Below are 17,189 nucleotides of genomic sequence, written 5' to 3' on the forward strand. Positions count from 1 at the left end.
CTCTGCTCTGACGTGTGTCCCCTGCCTTGCCTGGGGAGCATCCAGCACGGACTGGTGATGTCATCAGTACCCCTCCCCCACCCCAAGTTCTGCCCACTTCAAGTCTGTCCTGTGATACCCCAGGACATGTCTGCCCAGTGGAAATACGGAGGGATGAGGTGTAGGGGACGGGTTGGTGAGGCTGGGAGGCCAGATACGAAGGTTCCCCTGCCGGGCTCAACCACTTCTGGCCACCTGAGCCGCAGATAATAGCAGGATGGTCCTGCTTCACTGCCATGGCAACCCTGGCTGCTCAGTCCTCATGGAGGTGGTGTTTGACAGCAGTGTATTTATCCTATATCACTGCCTCAGGGTCACCACCTCAAGTCCCCAAGGAGGGAGGGAGGAAGTTCATCCAGTGTTAACACCATATAGATGGAGAGATAATGGGCTGCCCAGGACGAGGGTATAAACAGACCTCGGCCTTTATTGTGCCTTCTCCAGTCTTCCCATGAGAGGCAGGGGTGGGGGGCAGAAGTGAGGGCAGGGAGGAAGCAAGGCTATTAAAGCCTTAATAATCCAAGGGTAGGAGGGGGATTGAGGGGGAAAGGACTGGGAGAAGGGGTGAATCTGCCCCAAGAGAACGCCCTGGACAAGAGGAAGGGGGAGCACCAAGCTTGGCGTCTTTGGGTATGGCAAAGGAGAGGAAGGGGGGCGAGGGCAGGCCTCCAGGCCAGGCTGGGAACCCACTCGCCCGGGTCCCTGGGTTCTCCTCACAACCCCTGCGGAACGGGGCAGAGGGAGGAGGTGAGAGGAGCAGTCACGTGGATGCCCAAACCCAGCCTCCCAAACACAGACAGAGAGGGTTCCAGCCCCGATTCTGGTTGCTCATCTGGTTTCAAACGCGCTGATGGCCCCAGATGCCCACAGGAGCTCCAAAGCCGAGGGTGGGGTTCCCCAGACGCTGCCTCTGGGGCGGGCAGGCCTCTCTTCCTAGTCTGAGTAGGCTCTCTCACTCAGAGGGCAGGATGTCTTGTCCTTGGTCTGACCTCCACTTCTGTTGTGGCCTTGATTACTTCCTCATGGAGGATCAGATTCCTGAGAAAATCTGTCCTGCCATGACTCTGCTCTGCTCTCCCCGTCACCCCCGATCTGTCCTGCTCCTGCTCTCTGTGCCCCCCTCGGCCACCCCCTGCCCTGTCTCAGCATCTCACGGCTGCAAAGGTCAGGTCCCTTCCTCTCTGCCCATGGGAGGCCAACCAGCCAGGGAATGGGGTGCCCCTCAGTGCCCTGGACCCCCATTTTGGGGGCTGAAGTCTGAGGAAGCCCCTTTAGGGGTTGGCGGGGAGTCGGGCTCTGCATCTGTGCGCAGCAGCGAGGCCCGGGCCCCCCGGCACTCTGGGCTGTAATAGAAGGAAAGGAGGCGGAATGAGGGCCGCAGCTCTTCCTGTATGCTGTCCAGGATGTGGGTAAAAGTTGGGCGCAGGCGCGGGTTCTGCTGCCAGCAGCGGTGCATCAGCTCCTGCCTGGTGGAGGTGGGGGGCAGTGTCAGAGGGGTGCACACGTCCTGCCTCCTGCACTGAGAGGGTCAATCAGTGTGATTGTAGGGGGGGTCATGGGGGATTATGTCTGAGAGGGTCACAGGGGAGTAAATGGGGGTTGTAGTGGGGATGTTGAGTTGGACGGCTCAGAGCTGGGGATCAGTGCAAGTAAAAGCATCGGAGGAGGTGGGCCAGACTCACGGGGGTGGGACAGGTATAGGCAGGGCAGACTGGGGTGACTCACAGCTGAACGGGACAGCTCTCCAGCTCCTCTAGGACCCCGCCATCCATGACGAACTTGAGCACCTGCTCATTGGATAGGCCCTGGTAGGGTTGTTCAGCCAGGGTCACAATCTCCCAGAGCACCACGCCAAATGACCTGGAGGACGCGGAGGAGGGCCTGAGCCCAGCACCCTTAATGCAGCTCAGCGCACCCTAAGGAGTGCACCCAGGCCTCTCCCAAGGCCCTGCCTCCACACCCCCTGAGCCCTCTGCTCCAGCCAGGCCCCACCAGACATCCGAGTGGGTGGTGAAGATTCCATCTTTGAGGGACTCAGGGGCCATCCAGCGCACAGGCAGCAGCCCCTTCCCGCCCTTGCGGTAATAGTCTGTCTCATACACATCTCGAGTCATCCCGAAGTCTGGAAAGTGAGGGTAGACGGGGTGTGGGGCAGCAGAGCCATTCACCAGCTCCTGCCCCAGGAATACCTCTCCCAACCCTCTCCACCTCCAAGAATCCTGGAATGTGAGGGTTCAAAGGACCTCAGAGATCATCCCATCCAAATCCTGCTGCCCTCAGACGAGGAGACTGAGATCCAGGGTGGGGGGCTATCAGGGACAGAGCTGTGGGACAGGCCTGGGTCTCCTCAAGCCTCGCTTAGGGGGAGTCACTCTACCCAGGCTGCCCCCACCCGCCTGGCCCCCTCTGTACCCCCGATCTTGACGGTGAAGTCCTGGGACACCATGCAGTTTCGGGCCGCCAGGTCTCGGTGCACAAACTTGTTGGCAGCGAGGTAGGCCATGCCGTCCGCGATCTCACCAGCCATCTGGATCATATCTCCCAGTGCCGGCCGAGGGAGCCCAGGGTTGTTCTAGAGCCAAGAGAGGGGGCTAGTGAAGTAGGAACTTGAGGCTGGACTCCTGCCCCATGATGACCCCTACAACTGTGCCCAAGTCCTCTCTAACTCCCCAGCCCCTCACCCAGGATCTTCCTGGTCCCTACCTCTGCCTCAGGCCGCAAAGATCGAAGATGGCTCTTGAGGTCCCCTCGCGTCATTAACTCCATGATGACCAGAGTTGGCTGGCCCTGAGACACCACACCCAGGAGACGTACCTGGGATGGATAAAGAGCCTGGTTGCAGGTCTACCCAGCTCCCTTGATCTCCCTGGCCAAAACCTTGTTCTGCTCTCACAGCTGACCCAGACACCAACCCTCCTAACCCCAACCATGACCATAACCCTAATCTTGACCTAACAATGACCCTGACGCTAACCCATGACCTTAATCGATCTATCATCCCAATCTTCATGATGGAACCAACTCTGACCATGATCCTAATAATGATGTGAACACTCAGTGTTGACTTCCACCAGGACTGATTTCAGCCCTAGCCGTGATCCTACCATGGCCCTATGATGACCCTGTTTCGACTCTAACCCCAGCCATGAGCTTTACCCCAATTAGGATCCTAACCACAGGCCCAACCTTGAACTTGATGGTGCCCTGAAATCATCTCTGATCTTTGCCCTCTTACCACATGAACTTCACCCTAATTTTGACCCTGACAATGCCCTTGACCCTCCCTTACCACATGGTGACACTTGAATGCCTTCATGACAGAGGCTTCCTTGAGGAACTCAATGCGTTCTCGTGGGCTGGCCAGCTCATTCACCGTCTTCAGGGCCACGGGCGTGAGCTCCTCTCCAACCTCAAGTCCTTGTGCCAGCCCCTCGTATACCATCCCAAAAGAGCCCTGGCCCAGTTCCCGGATTATGGAGATCTGCTCCCGAGGCACCTCCCACTCATCAGGGATGTACACTGAGAGGAAGTGGGAGTCACCAGGCGAGGGTACTGCTCTCTGCCACACCTCCACCCACTTCTCTTCTCTTCTGAAGGGCTCGGGTCCCAAGGCTGCCTTCTCCAAGATAGTCTGGAAGTCTGCCTCTTCTCCCCTCCTGTCTCCCTTTCCCACACCACCCGTCCAGCCACCCCCAGACCTACTATGAGAGGCACTGAAGTACTCCGGATTCACAGAGGTATACAGCGTGCTGTTTCTGCAATGGGATATGAGAGGGTCAGGCTGGAAGGGTCCTCGGGAAGGAAGAAGCAATGTCAGAGGACAAGGAAGAGGGACATTACAAAGAGGAAGGAAGTTACTGATCATAACCCCTAGCTCTGATCAGGGTGACCCCTGGGGAACACCAAGCACTTTCCAAGCTAGTCTTGGTCCTAGTCCTGGGATCTGGGATCTGACAGGCTGGGAAAAGGGAGGACAGAAGCAGAGAAGCTGCTGTCTGCTCAGCTAGTCCTCAGAACCCAGCTAATCAAAGTCCTGCCCTCAGTTCCCTCTCATATCCAGCCCTAGGGGGATCTGACATCAGGAATCCCAAGATCCCAGGACACATCCTGAGGTCTCCTGCTCCTCCCCCTGCTGTGATAGGACCAGTTTCATTAGTTCTCAGGCTAAGAGTATGGTGCAAACAGACCCAGTATGCCCAGACTGAGGGGTTTCCCAGGATTTGGGACTTTCACTACCAAAATCAGGAAAGTCCCAGGCAAACGTGGACAAGTTGGTCCCCCTAACTGAAAGGTGTGTCTCTTTCCTCCATGCCGCCCCCAGTGGAAGAGTTACTGCTTCTAAGGAATTCCTTTCTGCTGTCTCTTCTACTACCCTCTGATTGCACTGACCTTACGATGAGGGCTCAGGGAAGAAGGGGGTTGGGAACCAATATGGGACTCGTCATCACCTCTTCTTGCTGTAGAAGAAACCGAGGGCAGCAAGAATGCTGAGCAGCATGAGGCCCACGGGGGTGACAGTGAGAAGGACGTGCAGCCCCCCAGAGTCTTCCTCCTCTGGTGGCCAGAAGGTGGCAGAGGTTTGGGTCAAAGATGGAGAAGTCAGAAAAAAAGCAAAAAACAATAATAATAAAAAAAGATGGAGAAGTCAGAGGGTAGAGGACACTTCTCTTTCCACAATGGGTAGTGAGGATGGGGGAGGGAGGGGGTGGAGGGGCTTGTGGTTTCCACAATGGGAGATGTGGCTGGGGACCCAGGTGGGGGCCGTTTGGGAGTACAGGTCTGGGACAGTGGCTCTGCACACCTGGGCCAGGGATGTAAAAAGCGACACCGTCTGTCCAGGAGCCATTGCCAGCCAGTGAGGTTGCCCGAACTCTGGCCGAGTAGTTTCCAGGAGGCAGCAGGGCCAGGTGGACGCCCCCAAACTTGGCATATCGCAGGCGGGACACACACAGCACTGTGGCCTCCTGAGGGCAACACAGAAGAGCTGGCTGGGAAGAGGATGGAGGCACAAACTGGGGCTGGGTTAGGGTGTCTCCTGGGGTACCTACCTCTCCCAAGCGGCGGTACTTGATTTCGTACTTGAGAATGAGTCCGTTGGGGTCTGGTGGCTCAAGCCAGCGTAGGAGAACACTGCTCTTACTGGCTGCCTCCCAGGCCACCTTCCCTGGGATGCCATCAGCCTCTCCTGCGGGAGAGGGCATCAGGCAGCCCGGCCACAAGTATTTCCTCTCACCTTCATGTTCAAACCCAAGGGCGCTAAACTGGGAGGTTTGAGGAGACGCTGGGATTATGGGGACTGGAAAGGTTGAGCAAACTGCGGCCCTGAGGTTGGCGGGAGGTCAAACTGGCTGGCTGGAGCACTAATTGGTTAGGGTCCTTGGGGTCGGTGTGTGGGCGGGGTAGAGCTGGGGGGGGTCACCTACTGTGGGGCATGGTACGTGCAAAGACGAAGGTGGCAGCGCTGCAGCCCACAGTGTGCGCCGCGTGGTTGCAGGCATGGATGTCGATTCGGTACTCTGTGAAGTGGCGCAGGCCCTTCAGCACCGCTCGCTCCCGGGGCACTTTGTCCTCCTGGATCTCGAAATCCGAGCTGTTCCCCCCAAGCCGGAGAGCCCCGGCTGCCCGGCGGTGCCTCCATGAGTCCCTAGGGAGGGCGCGAGTCAGAGCCAGGCCCCGGTCCCGGGAGCCACGCCTCTCGGCCCCTGCTCTGCCCCCGCTCACCTTTGAGGGCTCTTATTGATGGACGTCACCTTCCAAGGGGATCTGGGGAGACCGGGGGATCGGGGGGGTGGGCCCTGTCAGGCCCGCCTGGAAGGCGCCCCAGTGCCCTCTCTGCAACGGCGGACCGCCTCGCAACCCCACCCACAACCCAGGCCCCGCCCCCTCCCCCCGCCCCGCCCCGTAGACCCCGCTCATCAGCACCCTGGCCTCCCGGCTCGCTCGTGCCGAGACGCACTTGGGGATGGTGATGGCGTTGTGTAGAAAGTTTTCAAACTTCTTCTGGAAGGAGGCCTCCTGTGCCTCCAGCGGTGGCAGGACCTGCCCAGGAGGTGGGTGCTGGCAAGGGCAGCAGCCAGGCTCCCTGTCGGCCTCGAGCTCCCCGTCTTCGCGGTCGAAGCGGGGCTCGTTGTTGCTGGTGGGCAGCCGCAAGCCTGGTGCGGCGGCGGCGAAGGAAAGAGTTAGACTGGCAGCGCCCGCGGCCCGACACCCCAACCCCTCCGGTCCGCGCCTCCTCCTTGCGCACCGCGGTGGCAGTAGTCATTGAGGTAGAGGTCGCTGTCCTCTGCCAGGCGTTGCCACAGCACCAGGTAGTAGGTGATGTTTCCGTTGCGCTGGGTCGGTGGCTTCCAGCGCACCAGCAGGTGGGAGGAGGAATTGGACGTGGAGATGACGTCCTGGGGCACTGTGGGTGCTGGGGGTGTGAGTAGGGTACAACTGAGGGGCTGCAGATCCCCCTTTCAAATACTGTCTGGTTATGGGCCCTTCTCTCTGAGGTCCAGCCTCCCAGCCTCTATAGGCCCAGTGTTCAGTGACCCAGCTTCTCTATTTCTGGTGCTTGGGTTCCCCCATTCTCACTAGGACCCAGGCATTTAGCTCCCAACCCCCTTCAAAGGCTTCAGCCTACCTGCAGGTAAGGTTCGGAGGTAGATGATGGGGCTTTGGGCTCCTTGGTGGGGGCTGTCCTCTTCAGTGGTCAGCGTGATGGCCCGCACAAACACTGCGTACTGTGTCCAGGGCTTCAGCGGGGCTAGGGTCACACCTGGCTCCTGGGTGCGGCTTAGGGGCAGTTCCACGTCCAGTAGGTTCCAGCTCTGGGCCCCACATGCATCTGGACCTACATGCTCTGTGGCATTCTGGAATGGGCTGAACACCCCATCCCTAGAGATGAGGGGCAGCTCAGCCCCAACCCCAGTTTCTAGCATCCCCCTCCTCTCTGAATCACTCCAAGACTGTCATTGTCATGCTTCTTCCAGTATGAGGGCATTCAGAAGCAGGTGTGGGTCTGCCCTTTGGGGCAGGTGCCTTGTGGACATGACACACTCACTGAGTGGGTCTGCTCAGAGCTGGAATTGAGCCAGGATCCCCAGTATATCTCTAAGGGAGCACAGCCATAGCCACACTGCAAGGCAGATGCTAGGGAAGTTTCCTGAAAGACCTCGAAGATTCTTTGCCCTTTGAGTCCAAAGGCAGTGGTGTATAGTCCTGCAGAATGTGAGCTGTACAACCGGTGGGTAGGGGTGGGAGGCCGGGGCTTTACATTGCAGTCCATGTTAGCATTCCTTAACGTGCGGTCCATGGCCCAGAAGATTCAGCATTACCTGAATGCTGAAGCTTGTTAGAAATGCAGATTTATGGGCCCTGCCCAGGACTAATGGAATCAGAATCTGTGGGAGCGGGGCCCAGGAATCTGTATTTAACAAACTCTCCAGCTCCTCGTGCTAGAGTCCTTCATCTTCCACTGAGGCCTAGGAGAGCCTTGGCCCTGTGAGCAGGCCTCCCACCGTTAGTTTTTCTCCCTTCCTCCCAGGCCAGGCCCTGTGCTAGTGGGCAACTAAGATCTCTCCATTTTAATTCACAGGAAATGATTCCAAACCAGGTGGCTCCCATCTTCTATCTACCACAGAGGGTTACTCCTGCTCTCCCAGCTTGCCTTCCCAAATCCATCTCTCTCCTCTAAAGAGTTCTATTTTTGATCCCTAGCCATGCTTTTGGAGAAGTTCTTCCTGTGGTCTAACCACTATCCATCCTGCTATGGTCAGTACATTCTCTCCAAAGAAAAGAGCAGCTGGTCCTTGGTTGTCCCTGCTCCCTCCCTTCCTCAGGCTTTAATGAAATGCTGGCAAGGATATGCATAAAACTGACCAAATTAGTGGGTACTTCCCAAACCGCTGCTGGGGCAGGAGCATGTGGTCGGTACAAAACATTAGCCTAGTGAAGTGAAGTTTAATTATCCAGGCCTTCCCAGCAGGGCGCCTCTCCTGGGCTTTCAGAAATCCTGATTGTCCTCTCCTCATCACTGGTTAAGGTGAAACTGAGGCACGAAGGGATGAAGAAGGTGAGAGGAGAGAGCCAGACGTGGGCCCTACGAAGGAGAACGACTCTGGGGTCCTGGCTTGCTGGCTCTCCACAGCCCACGGGGGCTCTGCCCTCACCTGCCTGCGGTCGTGAACAAATTGACCTGCTCGGGCTCTGACCCCCGGCCCGCTCTGGCCCCGCCCCCGCTCTAGTCCCACCCACTCTGGCCCCGCCCCCGCCACTCACGACTCCTTGTAGTACACGATGAAGCTGAGTAGGTCCCGAGCCTCCAGCGGCTCGAAGCGCTCCCAGCGCAGCAAGATACGGTCGGCCTCCGTCACGTTGGACACGAAGCGCAGGGTGCGTGTCTGGCCTGTTCAGGGTGAAGGGCGAACACTTGCTCTTGACCGTGTTGAGAGCACCTGCTTGAGCCGCCTACTCCCAACCCCCACCCTGACGCCGCAGCATCCCACCCCCAACGTGGCCTCTGAAGAGAAATTATCACGTTGTCCCCTTCAAGCGTCCCCTTCCACCCGGGAGCATGTCTGGTGTATTTCAGTGTGTGTGAAAGTCAGCGTGTGCGTGCGTCTGGGTGTTCCTTGGGGTCACATCTCTCACTGCCAGGGTGCCAGGGGTTGGGGTATTGGGCCTCACAGGCAGCTCGGTCTCCGTTGGTGCGGGGATTGATCTCTGCCTTGTTTTGCCGTCCCTTCGTGCCAGTCACCTCCTCCAAGCGGTAGATGTGTTCCAAGCAGAGGCGTGGGTTGAAGGCGAAGTATATCTTGCCCACGGGAATGGTGAGCCCCGCAGCCACCCAGGAGCCCAGCTGCTGCAGGTTCTGGTTGTCCAGCACGTACAGAGTGTAGTTCCTGGGGGAGGCCAGGGAACCTTGCTCTGCATGGCCAGTAGGGGCAAGGGGTGAGGAAGGGGGTGTCTTATGGGTTCTTCCTGAAGGGGCTGCACTGGGGGCACAGGGAAGGAGCGGCACACAGCAGCCCACCCGCACCAGTGCACACGGGGCATTCGTACGCATCCACTCGGTGCCACTGACCAGAAATGTGAGGTCCGGCAAGTCACCCACACTCTGTGTTTTCCTCATCAGTGAAATGGGGTCAACTGTTTTTCTGCCTCCCTCCTTCCCTCATGTCACATTAATTGAGCACCTGCTACGTGCCAGGCTCTGTCCTGGCTTTGGGGACACAGGAAGGAGTGGGACTCAGCCTGGGGCTATGCCTCTCCAGCTGGAGTGGGGGCACCCCTGGGGGTACATGAGAAACCACTTGGCTGGATGGTAATTTAAAACATTATTTTGAAAAATCCTGGCTACATTAAGGGTAGGCCTCGACTGGTAAAGGTAGGAATGGGTTTCAAACACAGGCAGTCTTGCTCTGCAGCTAAGAGGATCAGATGATAACAATTATAACCAATACATATAGAGTTATATGTAACTATAATTTTATGTAGTAATATATACTTCGTTTCAGGCTCTGTTTTAAGTGCTTTATACATAACAACTTAAGTAGTATTCACAACAGCCCTAAGAAATAAGTAGAGTTATATTAACCCCATTTCACAGATGAGAAAGTTGAGGACCAGAGACGTTAAGTAACCTACCCAGAGTCACACAGCTAGTAAGTAGCAGAGCTGGTTCCCATACTCTTCACCACAGTTTTGGGAGTGTTGGGGAGGAGATGAGACAGAGGGAACTATTTCTGACCCCTTACCCATCCACCATGGTGTCCCCCCGGATTAGTTTGAGGTTCTTGAAAAAGCCTAGGGACACGAGGGCAAAGGAGTGCTTGATTTTGAGGAAGCCAGTGATGGTCTCTACCAGTCCCAGGCTGCGCTGCAGCTCCAGCTCCAGGTTATCTGGGAATGGGGAAGACAGGGCTGGAGCAGGGGCAAGGAAAGTGATGGTTCCATTGGGAGGGGGGAGCTGAATGGGGGCCAAGGGAAGGGGGCCCTCAGGGCTGGGACCCAGGATGGTGGAAAGCGGTGCTTTGGCTGGATCATTGTAAGGGGTGTGGCCTGGAGGAAGGGTGTGGCCAGGAGGAGAGGTATGGTCCTGAGGAAGGCACTAACAGCCTTGACGAAGATTGAGGATGAGGCTCCCTTCCACGTGGGTGCAGCCCACCAGATCCTGTGCTGCCTGGACAGAGTCGATGGTCTTGGTGCCCACTTTGCACTCTTTGGGGCATAGCCCCTCGCATTTGTGGCAGAATATGCTAGTAGGGGCAAGCAGAGGATGTGGCATGAGCCCTGGACCAGTGTGGGCCTCCTCACTGCTCCAAGGGTGGCCCCCCCCCCCCCCGCCGCCCACCTGACACTCACCTGCTGTCATTACGGGTGAAGCCTGGAGGGCACTGGGCCAGGCAACTACCCTGGTGGATGCCAAAGGTGGAGGCACGGCCAGGCACAGAGCGCAGGCTGGCACAGTGCTCGGCCGTGACGCAGCGCCAGGACTCATGCTGGTAGGTGCCTGGAGGGCACGCCCTGTGGCAGGCACCCTGGAAGTAGAGGTGGCGGCAGGCGACACAGGCATGGGGGTCTTCTGGCTGGCTGCAGCCTCCCAGGCATTCAGTGTGGCAGCACTCACCCCTAACCGTGCAGGCCAGCCCACGGGGACAGGGGCACACTGTGGGCAGAGTGCTGCATTAGACCTTACCACGCCTCCTTGGTCCTAGCTCCACCCCCTGCTCCTGGGCTAAAACTCTTAGTCTGCACCCAAATCCCTCCAGCTCAGATGACACTGGTTGCTGACTCTGTTTTCCGCAGACGGGGGCTCTTGAAGATAGGGACCGTGGCCCCTCTCTGTGACTCCTCACCTCCCACAGTGCCTAGCCAGGGGTGTCAGAGCTCAGGACCAAGCAGCGACCTTGTCTATCAGGGCTGCTGCTCCCCAGCCTGCTGTCCTGTCTAGGCCTAGTGCCCAGATCGTTGCCAGGCATGGGGCCAAGGTGAACAAGTCAGCTTCTCCTGAGGAGTGAGGTCCAGGGCAAGGTGGGTCTGGGAGTGTGTAGAAGGAGGGGCCGTCCCTGGTCATTTGACCCATGCCCCTGCCCATACTTCCTCCCTCTTCAGCGCTCTGCCCTGGGTGGGAGGTGGTCCCAAGCAGATGTGGATGGGTTTGGGGCCGGGTGCCAAGGGCCTGGCTACTCTGCACAGTGGCAGCTGGATGTCTGTGGGAGCGATGCGTGTGGCAAGGGTCAGCCAGGGCGTGTTGACACTATACAGAGAGAGGACGTGCAGCAGCTGTGTTTACAGCCAACAGGGAGATATTGGGGAGGTGGGGCCCAGTGGATACAGCAGGGATCTGGTTACTCTTCTGCCCTCACGCTGAGGCATTGGAGTGAGGGGAGCTGACCTCCAGGAGCTGCGTGGAAAGAGCCCGAGCTTGGGGACCCCAGATCTGCTTCCAGTCTCTGAAGGTCTTCTTTCCCTCCCCTATAACTTTCACTTCCTCCTCCAACCATCCCCTCCTTATTCCACTCCTCCTTTTCTCCACTCTTTCCTTCTGTTTCCCCTCCATGCACCTTACCTCCTAAAGAAGATCCCACGTCACATTATTTGTCCTCACCTGCCCTGTCATTCATCTGTCACCTCCTCCTTTCTCCTTCCACCCAGCTCCCAACCTTCCCATTTCAATACTGCCAGCCTGTGCCGAGGCCATTTTTATCAGAAGCATAGAACTGCTAACATGGCCCAGGCACTGCTCTAATGTTTTACAGAATAGCTCATTCTTCATCACAATGCTCTGATCGTTTTACAGATGAGGAAACTGAGGCACAGATTAGCTAAATAAACATAGCTGGTAAGTAGTAGAGCTGAGATTCAAACACAGGCCAGTCGGCTTTGCTCTTGTCCACTGCCCCATACTGCTTCTTGTGCAGCTGACTTGTATCCATTCATGCCACCCTTCCCCTCCTCACCACGTCCAACTTATACCTATCTTTTACTGTCTCTCCATAACTACCTGATGCTGTCTTGTGCCCACCCCTTGACTGCCTTATGCTACATCAGTCATTTAACTTTTCTGAGCCTCAGTTTCCTCATCTGCAAAACTGGAAGAGTAACAGCACCTCCCTCATAGGATGAGTGAGGATTAAAATAAATAGTGTCGGCAAAGTACTTACCCATACCATCTTATGGCCAGCCAGCCCCATTTGACCCTGCCCCCTCTGTGCCCCCAGTCATGTTCTGTGCCAGTGCCCACCTCTCTGGCAGTGGCTGGAGGTCCAGCACCTGTAGTCGGTGTGCCCGCTGAAGGTGGTCCTGGCACAGGGCTCGCCAGTGGCGCCCAGCACGCCAGGGCACACGTCGGCACACTCCTCGCCCAGCTTGTTGCCCACAATATGGTTGGCGCCAGGTGAAGGCTGCAGCAGGCCCCAGTCAATGGTGGAGAGGTGGCAGAGCTCCTGGTTCTTCTCCACGCGCACGGCCCCACTCAGCACGGCCCCCAGCGCTGGCAGCCCCACGTCCCGCAGGTGCGGCATCTCGAAGATGACCAGCGCGTAGCCCAGGAAGAGGCGCGCACCGCGGATGACCGTTAGGTTGGGGAAGAGGTCACGCAGGCTCTCCAGGCCATAGACACGGAAGAGCAGCAGGTAGTCGGTGACCTGAATGAGGCGTGGGAAGCTGAGGCCACGGAAGTCCTCGCCGGTGGCCGTGAACATGAGCAGGATCTGCAGGTGGCCCTCCACCACGCTGCAGTTTTCCAGTCGACGCAGCTCTGCCACCTCTGAGCGGATGTCCAGGCTGGGGCACACTGTGGGTACAAGTGCAGGTAGCCCTCAGTACCGTTTGGGCCGAGCACCCCATGCGTGACCTCCTCCCCGGGCCTCAGAGGCCTCATTGGCAGCTTGGAGGATCCCCACCAGATGAGCCAACATGGGCAAAAGTGAGCTTCTGAACTTCCCTCCCAAACTCACGTCCCCTTCTCAGTTGATTGCAACTTCATTCTTGCAGTCAGACTCCAAAACTAAAGCCTCCATGATTCCTTTCCTTGTCTAACCCCTACACTCTGTGGGCTCTACCTTTAAAATGCATCCAGGGCCACCTGCACTGCCTTCACCATCATCTTCTCCTGGCTTTACAGCAATAGCTTCCTAAATAGTCTCCTTACCTCCACCCTGTCCCCTCTCTCTTCTATCCTCCACTCTATAGCCAGAGTGCCTCCACTGCTCAAAACTCCCCAATGGCTTTCATCTCGCTGATGAAAAGCCAAAGTCCTTACCGCAGCCTACAGGGCCCCTGCAACTCTCCAACTTCACCCGCTTTCTCTCTCTTCTTCAGACACACTGGCCACGTTGCTGTTCCTCAAACAAGCTAGCCAAGCTTCTGCCTTGGGGTCTTTGCACTTTCTGTTCCCTCTGGCTAGAACACTCTTCCCTCTCAGTGGCTCCCTCACCTCTTTTAAGTCTTTGCTCAGATGTCACCTTCTCAATGAGGACTTCTCTGACCATCCTATTTAATAGGCAACACTCCCTACTCCCCTTCCTACTTTTTTTTGTAATAAATAAATAAATTTATTTATTTATTTTTGGCTGTGTTGGGTCTTTGCTGCTGCGTGGGCTTTCTCTAGTTGTGGTGAGCGGGGGCTTCTCTTCTGGCGGTGCATGGGCTTCTCATTGTGGTGGCTTCTCTTGTGGAGCACGGGCTCTAGGCACGTGGACTTCAGGAGTTGTGTCATGTGGGCTCAATAGTTGTGGCTCGCGGGCTCTAGAGTGCAGGCTCAGTAGTTGTGGCACACGGGCTTAGTTGCTCTGTGCCACGTGGGATCCTCCCGGACTAGGGCTCGAACCCGTGTCCCCTGCATTGGCAGGCAGATTCTTAACCACTGCACCACCAGGAAAGTCCCACTCCCCTTCCTACTTAATTTTTCTCCAAATGCTTAACGCTGGCTAATATACAATTTACTTATTTATTTTGTTTATTGTAAGCTCCAGAAGGGCAGGGATCATTGTGTAATTCATTGCTGTATCCTTGGTGCCTGGTATAGTGCCTGGCATGAAATTGGTGCTCAATAAATATTTGATGAAGGAATGAATGAATGAAATCTGTGACTGGGCAGCAGTAGTCTGAGCTTCAGACACTCCACTTCTCTCCCAGGTCTGAGAAAGCTAGATGCCTGGTCCCTGCAACTGTTTACTCTCGAAGGGACATTCTGTGGCTCCCATTGCCAAAAGTTCAAGTTTAAATTCCTCAGCCTGACATTCCAGGGTGTTGATAAACTGGGCCCCGCTAATACCTCCAGCCTCAGAAGAGTTCCTTGGCCTGCCAACACCCTCAGTTCTTGCCCTGAAAGCCTCAGGTCAAGCGCCCACCTTCCCTGGCCCTCTGAGTTAATCACTCCAGGCTCAGCTGCACTTAGTCCAGCACCCACACCAGAACACCTGGGGTATTGCCCCAACATTGCTTTCTGTCTGTCTGTCACCCCCTCCAAGGAGGGAGGCTGCTAAGGGTGGGACCCTTGTTAGTCAGCATCCCCACATGGTGCCCAGTTCAGGGCAGGAACCACTGGGCACTCAGGGGCTGTGGGTTGAATCGATGGACATCTGGATCCCAAGTCCAATCCTCCCTGGGGGACCTGGGTGTGTCTGGCTTCTCTGGATCGCAGGGCCCCAGCCCCCCTTTTCTTTCTTTCCCCAAGGCACGTAGGACCATTCTCCTAATGGGCTGGATACCTGGTCCCTGCGCTCATTTCTCCCAAGGATACCTTCTATGTTCCCCACTCGGGAAGATTCAGGTCTGAATCCTTCAGCTTGCCATTCAAGTCCTGTTAACCTCTCCAGCCTCCACTCCCTCCCTTCCTACCCAGCCCTCAAGCAACAAGGCACCCATCATACATACCCAGGCCCATCCCCTGATGGTGAAAAGGGGGTGGCCAGGCTAGGCTGGCTCCCTGGGGCTTACTTCACACCTTCTCCCTGTTGTCATTAATGGTCCCTGTGCTTGGCTCTACCCAGCAACTGTGTGTGTGTGCATGTGTGTGTGTGTGTGTCTGAGCACACGCAGGTACACATGCACACACACAGACAGGGAGAATGAGAAAACACTTCTAGTCCCTCCAGGCAAAGGCCAATCAGGCTCTGCAGGCAGGTGGGGGGTTCTCTCAGGAGCCCACATGCCACTTCCCATCATGCCCCAGCCTCTCTAGGGCTCCCCTGATGGGAGTCATTTGGAAAAACAAATCTACGACTTCACAGGTTAACCCCTGCCTGCCTCCCTTCAGGACATGGTGGTGTGCAGAGCTGCACTGGGAACAGGACATCTGGGTCCCCTGACCAAACACCGCCCTCCCCCGCCCCCCTGCCCCCAGGGCCGTGCTCCTGTCCTGACAACTGTGCTCCTGGCTGGCATTTGCTATGCTCTGTCCTGGCACAGCAGTGGAGGAGGGGAGGGGTGGAGGAGGGGAGGGGTGGAGGAGGGGAGGGGTGGAGGAGGGGAGGGGTGCAGGGGTGGGGCTATGCCTTGCAGGCAGTGCCTCTGTGACTAGCACTCTTCAGGGGACCCCCTGCCCCAACCCACTCACATCACTCCTCTGTCTCTGCAGGAAGGGGAGACTCTGCTCTGCCCCTGGAAGTCCCAGTCTGAGGGCATCACGGGACCCCTCAGGCAGGCACAGAGAACTGGATTCCTGAGTTTCCTCAGTCTGGAAGGGAATGGTGGGTGTGGGGAAAGGGACATCTCTTCATCCTTCCGCCTTTGAATCTTCCACCCTCAGCACTTTTTCCTCTCCCTGCCAAGCCCCCAGCACACTCATGAGGGCCACTTCGTCTACATGGTCCCAACCCCCAAAACCCTACACACGGCAAGTGTTTAGCCTGGGGACTAATCAAAAGAAGCTCCCTACCCCAGCGGATGGGCCCTCAAAGTGGGGGACATGGGACAGAACCTGGAGGCAGGAGCTCAGGACCCCAGCCTAGCTTGATCTCTCAATTCTCTGAGCTTCAGTTTCCTGTCTGCACAATGGGTTCAGTTACTTAATGGTGCCTAGTTTTCAGCTCCCCTTCCCATCCTGGCCCCTTTCCCATCCAGTGGCTCTAGAAAAGACCTCTAAGACTCATCCCTTCATTTTGACTCTCATTCAGGCTTTACTGGGATCACTGTTTCATAAGCAGGAATGGAGGACATCTATTCATCCCTGTTTCAGGGTCCTTCTCATTTCCCAGGGAACTGAGAGGAAAATGCCCGCCTCTGGGAAACTAAATGCTCTTCCTGGTGGGAAGTCCTTCTGAGACCTAACCCCAGTCTCATGTCGAAGTAAGTAAATAGATGTGTTCTGGCTGGAAGCTCAGTGTTTGGCCTCCCAGTCTGCGGGAAGGGAGATGGGGCTCCAGGAGACAGTGCTGGGGACTCACCCTCGCGAGTGTCCAGGCTAAATCCCAAGGAGAGGAGGATCGCAAGCAGGCAGGCCACCCATGGCCGCAGACTGGGCACTGCCATTGTCTTAGTCCTGCCTTGTGCCCAGTCCTGGCTCTTCTCCAGATGGCTCCGGGGAGGAGAAGGACCTGACAGGCCCTAGGGGACACAGAGATGCAAGCTTCAGAGGGAAGGGGAAGGGAAGGGGCAGAGTGACAAAGAATCCCACACAGAGATGGCAGGAGACAGAAAAAAATCATGAGAGCCACAGAGACACAGACGGTGACAGGCCTCTGGAGCCAGAGACTCAGCGTGAAAACAGAGACAGAGAGATGAGGACAGAGATGCAGACAGCAACGGGAAGAGACTCAGAGAGGCTTCCAGGGAAAGAAAGTCACACAGGGTGCAGAGCAAAAGGCAGCGCAAGAGGCCGGTCAACCCCGAGGGCGGAGCAGAAGCCCGGGGCGGGGGGTGGTCCCGGGGAGCGCGGGACTCGCCGGGGACAGTCTCCCCGGATCCCTCCGGGCGCGCTCGGCTCCCCAGCGCCAGCTGGCCGCGCTGCCGCGGTATCTCCCTGGGTGGCACGCAGGGGCCGCGCCCAGCTCCCGCCTCCCCGCCCCAGACCGAACGGATTGGTTTGCCGGGACCTCTCGGTTCTCTCCGCCCCTCCCGCCAAGCCAAAATATTTAGCCTGACAACTCAGGGGTGGACAGGTCTGTTGGGGAAATAAGGCCAAAATACAGGGGGATGGTGGGCCAAGAACAGAGCTCCCC

General features: G+C 57.1%; 1 protein-coding gene across 1 annotated transcript; it reads right to left on the reverse strand.

The window, feature by feature from the left end:
• Positions 1–1,261: 1,261 nt before the first annotated feature.
• Positions 1,262–16,500, reverse strand: INSRR (insulin receptor related receptor). Its single transcript, XM_060008425.1, has 22 exons — positions 16,416–16,500; positions 12,269–12,820; positions 10,387–10,690; positions 10,138–10,280; positions 9,780–9,924; positions 8,710–8,924; positions 8,302–8,428; positions 6,665–6,903; positions 6,284–6,451; positions 5,996–6,191; positions 5,761–5,802; positions 5,463–5,683; positions 5,088–5,224; positions 4,841–5,003; positions 4,488–4,593; positions 3,742–3,794; positions 3,329–3,558; positions 2,743–2,853; positions 2,452–2,611; positions 2,032–2,161; positions 1,765–1,899; positions 1,262–1,505 (listed from the first exon to the last, which is right to left on the reverse strand). Exons 1-22 carry the CDS (start codon positions 16,498–16,500, stop codon positions 1,262–1,264), a joined length of 3,906 nt encoding a protein of 1,301 aa, XP_059864408.1.
• Between the last annotated feature and the right edge of the window lie 689 nt (positions 16,501–17,189).

Source organism: Delphinus delphis, chromosome 1, assembly GCF_949987515.2.
Source record: "Delphinus delphis chromosome 1, mDelDel1.2, whole genome shotgun sequence".
In the NCBI taxonomy this organism is placed as follows: Eukaryota; Metazoa; Chordata; class Mammalia; order Artiodactyla; family Delphinidae; genus Delphinus; species Delphinus delphis.